This window comes from Camelus dromedarius, chromosome 12 (genome assembly GCF_036321535.1).
Source record: "Camelus dromedarius isolate mCamDro1 chromosome 12, mCamDro1.pat, whole genome shotgun sequence".
Lineage (NCBI taxonomy): Eukaryota > Metazoa > Chordata > Mammalia > Artiodactyla > Camelidae > Camelus > Camelus dromedarius.
Genome location: NC_087447.1, coordinates 44739002 through 44748216, shown reverse-complemented (window position 1 = coordinate 44748216; position 9215 = coordinate 44739002). Strand labels below are relative to the sequence as shown.

Here is a 9215-nt window from a genome sequence, read left to right as displayed (position 1 = left end):
ACACACAAGCTGACATTTAATGAGCCCCTACAACAAAAGCCTGTGCCAGATGTTGGAAAAAACTGCAACTCTATCTTCCTAGGAAGAAAGTGCTTAAGGAGCAAGCCGGAGGCTATTTCTTTGCCCTGTCACCAGAGTTGAGACCCGGATTCAGTGGGAAATGGAGAAATCATGCAATGATCTGTTTGAAACTGAAGCCACATTCGAGGTTCCATCGTGTCTTGTTCCTTGCACCACCTCCCCCCATCCCAGCCCCTTCACATGGAGTCTGGATACGATGACATTATTTTTATTGATGGTGAGTGCAAGCAGGTGTGAGTGGCTGTTCCTCTTTCAGAGAGTGCTGGGCTGAAGAAGCCGGGAAGGGAGGGCCAGAGCTGGGCTGTGGATGCAGGATTCACTCCTTATTTGGGTGGGAATGCTGCATTCGGAGAGGAAGATTTACTGTGGGACCAGGCATAGGCACGGGGGAGGCCGGCGGCACCAGCCCTCAGGCCGCACTTTCTATCTGAAGCACAGCCGCATCGGCAGCCTCAGATCTCCCGGGATCTTCCTCGGTATCTCGTGGAGGTTCTGGCTCTGGCTTGGCCTCCAGCGCAGGCTGGGCTTCGGGCTGGCCCTCGGCACTCCGGCCAGGCCCAAGGCGAGGTGGCTTAACAGGAGTGGGTGCTGGCGCAGCAGGGCCTTTACGGCCAGATAGGGCCCTTCGCAGGCTCTGGACCTTCTGCAGCCCGGTGCGCCGCAGGCGCCGCGCCCTGGACTCCACGGGCTCCTCGTCTGAGCTCTCCTCAACTTCGGCCTCCGGCTGCTCTGGGCCAGCTTCGGCCTGTTCCGCCGGGCCTAAGGGCTCCGCCGCCTTCTGGAAGGCTCTGGCTGGGATTTCTGCCTCCTCCTGCAAGTGACGGACATAGCACTGACCCTGGCAGCCCCGCCCCATCCCGCACCAGCCCGCGCCTCACTCCTCAATTACATCAGGGGAACCCGCCCCACCTGAGCCTCCGCAGTCGGGATGAGAAAGAAAAGGCAGGCGTGGGAGAGTAGGGAGCGGAGCGGAGTGAGAGAGGGGGAGCTACACAGAAGTTTGTGGGTCCCGATTAGGGGCAGGAGACGGGGCAGTGGCCGCAGGGCAAGAACAGGAGGCGGCGGCGAACTGTCCCGGGATGCACTTCCACCACCGTTATTTTCCTTCGGGGATGGGCTGGGACTTGGAGCAACCTCTGGGGACGTGGCCAGAGCTAGAGCTAGGGGGCTGGGACTGGCCATGCTGGGTTCCGGGTGTGAGGGAAGGCTGGGGCTGGGCTGTGGGAAGTGGGTGAGGCCCTGGAAGTGGGTTCTACGAGGCGGGGGAGGGTGGAGTCAGGAATGTGGGTGTGGTGGGCAGATGGGACGGGGAGTCCCGCGATGGTGGCCCGCAGGCGGGAAAAGGACCCGGATTAAGGGGGACGCCTCAGGTCACTGACCTTGAAGAGCAGAACGTGGAGCTTCCCGCGCGCCACCAGCAGCCCGTGGTTGGCCTCCAGCCGCTGCACCTGGGCGGCGCGGCGCACGGCGCGCTCCTGGGCAGCATCCGCGTGCGAGCCCACGCGCTCCGCCTTGGCCAGCAGCTGCGCCAACGTGTTGCTCGTGGTGTCGTGGCTGCGACTCAGCGCGCCCAGGCCACTCTGGATGCGGCTCACGGAGCCGGCCAGGCCGCCCTGCCTCTGAGCCAGGCCCCCCTGCCGCTCGCGCAGCGCCTCCAGCATGGTGGCCAGCTTCTCCAGCAGGGTCACCACGGTGACCGCGTGCACCGGGCCCCCTGTCGGCGGCCCGGGCCCAGGTCCCGGCTCCAGCGCACTCTCCCCCATGACCCCCGACCGCCCCGCTTGGCTCTCCCCGCAGCCGCCGGCTGCGCTCTGGGCTGGGGCTGCCTTTCCCGGCTCCTCCCCAGCTCCGGCCGTGACTCAGGCAGGCGGAGTTGGGCTTCCCGGGCGGCGGGAGGGAGGGAGGGCAGGGGGCGGGATGTCGGCGTTGGGGTCCTTTGGAAGCGCTCCCCCTCCTGCCGCCCCGCCCCGGGGACCCAGGAGGAAGCAGGTTGGCCCAGGATCCGCCCCACCCCGCCCGGCAAACTCTCTGAGTTTGAGTTCCCCTCCTCCACTCCAATTCCCTGGTGTGCCTCTTTCTGGAAAGTACTCTTCCCACGGCAAAGGGCGAGCCATGGAAAATTTTGTCGTGTGCATCGAGTGGGCAGAGAAACTATGTTAGCAGGGCAAAGGGACCTCCGCAGCCGCCTACCCTGACCTCCCACGCCGTAGAGGGTTGTGTTTGCGCCCTCAGGCTGGGCGCGGCAGGCAGGGAGGCTCTGGAATGTTCCACGACAGACCTAAGACTGCTTAGGTCCGAGGCCTCACTCTGATCCAGCAAGCCACGTAATGTGGACAGCGGAGGGGCAGCGAGGGTGGGGAGGCATCCTCTGGTATTTTCCTAACAGTCATCCGCAGGGTCTGGCCACAGGCCTCATTTCCTGCTTCTCTAGTTCCTGCTGTTGGTTAGCATTACCCTGTTTTCTTTCCTTTAGTTCTCTTCCCTCCCTCCCTTTGAGCCCATCAGGGCCTAGCTCCTGCACCCTAAGCTTGGAGAGCAAGCAGGACGCCTTTCCTGTGAAATCTTTAAAAGGGTTAGAGTAGGTTCTGAATGTCTTTGTTCTCCTGGAGCCTGGTTGTGGCTTCCGCCTGATATTTTCCCCCCTCTGGAAATAGGTGAGACTGTCTGCTGAGACTGAGGCAAATTGAGGAGACAGGAAGAGAGTGGGCAAAGAGGATTCTCTTAATGATGTGGGTCGTGAATTTATTACGTCATCAGTTTGGAGAACCGCGTGCCTGATTCTTCAGCAACACCTGGTACACTGACTGCCAGGCACAGAAGCCCAGGCAGTCTTTTGGTCCTGATGTTCTCTCTCCTTCTCACCCAGTCTGTGGGGGCCACCCGATAATTGTGGAAGGAACTGCCTCTCAGGGGAGAGTTACACAGGCCTGAAAGGACCTGAGATCTGATTTACACAGAAGTACAGTAGATAATGAGCAGCTCTTGCTAGAAGTCTGGTGATGCTAAGTTGATGACTGACTTCTCCAAATACAGGGTCATAGAGTCTGACCCCTCGGCCCCTTGGGAGCCTAGTGGGATTCACCATCTCCTCCAGTGGGTCTATGTTTGCTCAGAGAGACCCATCAGGTGGGCCAGTTGAAATACTTTCAAACTAAGAGAACAGAGAACCTAATTCAAACAGTTGTCAGAAATAGAAAATCCAATCCAAACATAAGTGGAAAAAGACCATTGTAGAGTGGTGATGAAGTGTAGGTCAGGCACAGCTCTCTCAGCTATGCCCTCTACAGGTGTCAGCTTCATTTCCAGGCTGGGAGCAGGGTGGTTACAGAGGTTCCAGGCCTCACATCTCAGCACAAGACCAAGAGAAAAGAGGAGTCTGTCTTAAAATTGCAGACATTTATTCCCCAGAAGCCCCCCTAGAATTTTTCCACTGGCCTGCCACTGAGCTAAATGGCCATTCCAAAACTAAATTCTGTGGCTATGCATTGGTGGGCTTAAGCCTGAGTTCCTCAACCCATCACTGACAAGAGAGCTGATAACTAATTACCTTTTGACAGATTAGGCCCACTTCTAGGGCAGGGTGTGGTCAGCTTCCCTAGGAGCATATGGGTGGTATGGGTGGAAAGGTGGATATGTATGTAAAGCATCTGAGTATTGCTAGGGATAGTCAGTCAAAAATACCTGCTACACGAAGCCTAGGAAAGAATCACCAGCCTTGAGGAATGGTGCTAAGGGAGTCCAGTGCATCTGGAAACACGAACTATGTGGATAGATATTTTCCAAAGACCTGCTAAATTCCTCTCTGGGTATGTAGAACAAGGAGGACCTTAAAACTTAGCAATAAAGCCACTGATTATTCCACTGATCTCCCCAAACCCTCAAGTATAAAAGCCATAGGAACTAGCTGATATTGAAAAATAGAAGCCCATGAGGTGGGTAAAAATAACTTGGGGCAACCCAGAAGAATGCCCTGAATCAACAAAGCCCAATTGACAGGAAGTATAGCAGTGTGACCTTGATCACAGAGTATCTCAGAAAAAGCCATATTGCAGTTTCCCCAGTAAGGATGAGAAAAGAGAGCAAGGATGCAGAATGATGTCTCCAAGGTGGTGCGACCTGATCTTAGTTTAAATATCTCTATTCTCTGTGTCAGGGATGTGATTGGGACCCACTCGCTCAAACTCCTCGGTATAGATGTGAAAAAATAGAAACCCATTGATGTGGGTTTATCATGTCCCCCATAAAAGATATGTTCAAGTCATAACTTTTGATACCTGTGACTGTGTTCTTATTTGGAAATAAGGTCTTTGTGAATGTGATCAAATTAGATGAGATCATATTAAGTTGGGGGGGCCTTCAATCCTATATGACTGGTGTCCTTATGAGAAGAGGACAAGAGACACACAGGGAGAACACCATGTGACAATGGAGGCAGAGAATGGAGTGATGCTGTCACAAGCCCGGGAACGCCTGCAGTGACTAGGAACTGAAAAGGCCAGGAAGGACCCTCCCCTAGAAGCTTTGGAGGGAGCCTGGCCCTGCCAGCATCTTGATTTCAGACTTCTAGCCTCTAGAACTATGAGAGAATCAATTTCTGCTGTTTTAAGCCACCGTTTGTGGTCACTTGTTTTGATAACCCTGGGAAACTAACATACCCATTGATTAATCACCATCTGTATCACAGTATCCCCTTAACCGGGATCCCTGCCCACCAAATGCCCTCTCTAGTTAATTCTGTGGAATTATGAAATGCTCTCTAAGAAAAGTTAATAGAACCTGAGGATTCCTTGTAGAATGTAGACAATTAAATTAATAGTTGCCCAGATGGTTCTTGCAAAAATTAGTGGAATGCTATGATGCCTGAGCTAACAAATGCTTTTAGAAATTAAAACAGGGGTAGAGTATAGCTCAGTGGTAGAGCACATGCTTAGCATGCACAAGGTCCTGAGTTCAAGCCCCAGTACCTCCATTTTAAAAAAATGTTTTTTAATTAGAAAAAAATTCAAACAAATATATCGCCCACCCTGCTTCTGAAGGGTTCCTTTTATACATTGGCCTGTCTGCTTCCCAGAACATAGCATACTCTGGGGAAGGGTTGAGTTTATTTAAAAAAAAAAAAAAATCACTACACCTTTCATGAGAGCTGGGCCTGCCTGGAATATATCTGCCTAACAAAGACTGACTCAAGGGTGGCCCCCTGCCTCTGCCTGTATCTGCTCCCTCTACTTTAAGTGAGAGGATAGTCAAGAAAAACCTCTGTAAGAGACAAATCAGATTACAGTGCTTTAGATGCTCTCATTCTGCATCCTTGTTTTCTTTCTTTTCTCAGTGGTCAGATGTCCCGCTGTATGATATTGCAAAGATGCACTGAAACGAAAGTGACAGAGGCACTGCGGTTCTTAACATCATACCTGAGTGGATGAGGATGTACTGTTGGGTCCAGGGACCAGCCACAGGGGAGCCAGCAGATAGGGGATTCCTGGAGTGGTAGTACTTAAGCCTGTGACATGTAGTGAAACACGGGTGATACCTCTCCTCCCAACAAAGAACAGCAGCTGATCAGGGTGTTTGGGTTTTAGAGTCTGCATTTGCTGCTCCTTGGAATTCTCATACACTTGGTGTCTGGGTTATCCAAAAGGCCGCATGCTTTGAGTAAGGTTCAGAGGAGCCTCAGAGACTGACCCTGGCCAGTTCCAAGTTCCAAGTCAGCTCTACCCCTTCGACCCTATAAGAAAGATGAGACTTGAGGTCTCTGTGATTTCTGCCTCTCCCACCAAGACAATTTGGGGAGAGGGGGAGAGATGGCAGGTCCTAAAAGGGAAAATGTAGCAGAAGTATTTAGGATTTCAAACTAAAGCCATACTTCCAGCAGCTGAGAATTACACTGCTTTTGAGAGATAATTGCTGACTTACTAGCAGATGCTGGTGGGGAGATCCACCAGAAGTTGCTGGATTGTTTTGTTCATTGGAACTCTCTGTCTCACGTAGCAATGCAGCCTGACAGTCTTTAATTATGCGATGGGGAAAAAATCTAAAAAAGGAGGAGAGATGGCTGTGTGAGTTAATTGTGCAAGAAACATCCTTGACCCTGAGCCTCACTTTCAGCTGCCAGACAAACAGGGACATCTTCCAGGGACTTAACCTTCGAATTGAAAGTAACAGCGTGCATAGTAATTTGTATCTGATAAGCAACAGGGATATACCTGCTGTATGGCACAGGGAACTATATTCAACATCTTGTAATAACCTACAATGGAAAATAATCTGAATATATATATATATTGAATATATTATATACATATAACTGAATCACTTTACTTTACACCTGAAACTAACACAATATTGTAAATGAACTCTACTTCAGTTTTTTAAAAAAAAAGGTAACAACGTGCAGCACAAGCAGAACCACGCATTCAACAGGGAACGAGCCTCAGTGGACAGGCACTGCCTTCCCCTCTTTGTCACAGACATCCTGTCTACGGAAGGGGTAAGGCTGTTTGTTCCACACAATGAGGGAGCTCTGTGCCGCTGGCAATTAATAAAAGGGCTATAAGTTTGGAGCAACAGGAAGTGAGAATCTGTACTGACTCCAGAAAGCCAAATAACCAAATGGATGGAAGATCCTGGAATGGTATATTATGACCAAGAGGTTTGAGGATGGCTTTTATGACAAGAATCAGGCATATTATTCCATCAAACATCTGTTTTTTGCATCTTATATTTTAGTGGGTTGGATAGTCCTCACCACCAGTGCCTGGGAATGTGACCTTATTTGGAAACAGGGTCTTTGCAGATATAATTAAAGTTAAGTATCTTGAGATGAGATCATCCTAGATCTAGGGTGGGCCCTGCATCCAGTGACTTATATGTGCCCTTATAAGAAGAGGAAAACACACAGAAACACAGAAAAGAAGGCCATGTGAAGACTGAGACAGAGATTGGAGGGCTGTCCCGAATCCAGGACCACCCACGATCGCCAGCAGCCACCAGAAGGAAGGAGAGAGGCATGGAGTGGATTCTTCCTCAGGGCCTTCCAAGGGTTCACGGCCCTAACAACACTGATTTTGTACTTTTGCCCTCCAGAACTGAGATGTAATACATTTCTGTTGTTTTAAGCCACTAAGTGTGTGGTCATTTGTCACAGCCGCCCTAGGAAATTATTACACATATGAACACATATCAGAAGGATTAGGAGCAAAAAAAAAACAAACCAGTTTTAACAACCAAGTAAATCCATCCATATGCCATGGACGGCTCAGAGCATCTTGCACTCGAGGTGGGGCCCAGGAGCCCAGAACTTAGGAGTTGTCATTGCTGCTGGAGCCAATTGTCAGGATGTGGGAGTTGAGCTTCTCCTGCAAAAATGTCCTGGGACATCCAAAAGGCAAACGCCTGGAAGTTACTGAATAGACTCGATTGAACTTCTTTCTGCAATCTGAGGAATTCAGTGAGCTCTGACAGGGGGAGGCCTCGCCTGATTTGAGCTTGCATTCCTGGGCAAATCACTCAGAAGCCACCATCAAAGCCCGGGCAGGCCTCTACCTTGATCTAATACGGCCTTCCTCGACTACAGCCCTTGATCTAGGAATTATTTTACCACCCACATAATAAAGGACAGGACAGACCATTAGGGAATGGTGTGCCTTACCTCTCATAGGCAGCCCTGTAGACTGAGAGGTAGAATAGGGCGTTGAAGACCGGCTTGACCGGGATACCATGGGTAGCAATTCCAGACCCGTGGTGACTTGCAGGAAATTATATGCCGCTGGAGTCCTGCAACTGCTTTTATCTTAGTACGAGCATCCCCCTGCATCTCGGGGGCTGGGTGTAAGGAAGGAGAAGTCATTATGAGCCACCTAATACCTACCACAACAGGGAAATAATTTGACTCATAACACTGGGCACTGCATTAGTTGGATGATGTTTACTTATGAGATTTTGTTTGAAGAATAACTGTCATTTGCCTGGTGTCAAAAGAAGAGATAGTTGCTAATCCCTTCAGCCAGGGGAGTGGGACAAGCAAGCCTACCTGGGCAAAGAATAGCACTGGTGTGTCTGTTCCCTCCCCCTTTAAGGCAACTGGCGTGGTTTAGTGATATTGCACAACACAAAGTTACCCTACTGAATATTTCTTATCCTATTTGGAGTCAGTGGATCTCAAAAGCAGAAGAGAAGCTCTCAGAACCAGACCATATGGATAACAATCCATTCACAAAGCCAGCCTGGTATGACAATCACGAGGTTTTGGGGGAAAAAAAGAAAACAATGTTTAATAGGTCTGCAAGCTTACCCATTTAACCTGAGGGTGAGAATGATCCCTGAGACTAGTAGAATTGTCCTTGAGGCTGGTGCCCTAGCATTTTGGCATCAAACCCCACCCAGTTCAGTGTGATGGTATCACACAATCCACTGGGTGATTACCCCAGAGGTAACATACTATATGAAATCAATCTACTACTGGCTATTCAACTTGCCTGTTTGAGGGAGCTCAAGCTTAGTCATGATTCCTCTTCATTGCAGGGGGTTGGATGGAGGAAATATTCCTTGACATAGGCAGAGCATACGGTTTAGATCTTTTTCCTGTCACCAAATGGTGTCTAAACCACACAATGAATGAGCCAGAGAGCAATGAGCAAGGCACTCTTGCCCCAAAAGAGTGAGAGGACTGCTTCACACCTGCACCAGGGGAAAGAGACCAGGGAGGGGGAAGAGGGGCTGATCCTGAAGCCGTAAACAGGGAAGATTTAAAATGTCAAATATAGGCGTTTGGGGTTGACAGATGCACCTTGCTATGTATAAAATAGATGAACAACAGGGACCTACTGTATGGCACAGAGAGCTGTATTCAGTTTATTGTAATAAGCTGTAATGGAAAAGTATCTGCATATATATATATATATATATATATATATATATATATATATGTATATATGTATATATATATAACCAAATTGCTTTGCTATACACCTGAAACTAACATTGTAAATCAACTACACTTCAATTTAAAAAAGATAAAACTTAAAAAATAAATAAAACAAAATGTCAAATATTGTGAGAAAGAGGGAAAGAGACAGAGAGAAAAAGAAGTAAGTTAAACCTCACAAGTAGAGGTACAGAAACAGCTTGGATTAAAC

General features: G+C 49.5%; 1 protein-coding gene across 1 annotated transcript; it reads right to left on the bottom strand.

Moving 5' to 3' along the window:
- Nucleotides 1-273: 273 nt before the first annotated feature.
- CAVIN3 (caveolae associated protein 3) lies at nt 274-1971 on the bottom strand. The gene is made up of 2 exons (XM_010990547.3): nt 1461-1971; nt 274-892 (listed from the first exon to the last, which is right to left on the bottom strand). Exons 1-2 carry the CDS (start codon nt 1842-1844, stop codon nt 491-493), a joined length of 786 nt encoding a protein of 261 aa, XP_010988849.3. The 5' UTR covers nt 1845-1971; the 3' UTR covers nt 274-490.
- Nucleotides 1972-9215: the final 7244 nt, after the last annotated feature.

Bases quoted from the DNA above. Each gene is read 5' to 3' on its own strand.
- CAVIN3 (XM_010990547.3), bottom strand. From the start codon at position 1,844: ATGGGGGAGAGTGCGCTGGAGCCGGGACCTGGGCCCGGGCCGCCGACA. The intron at 893-1,460 runs GTCAGTGACCTG...CGTCACTTGCAG, and splicing joins TCCACGTTCTGCTCTTCAAG to GAGGAGGCAGAAATCCCAGC.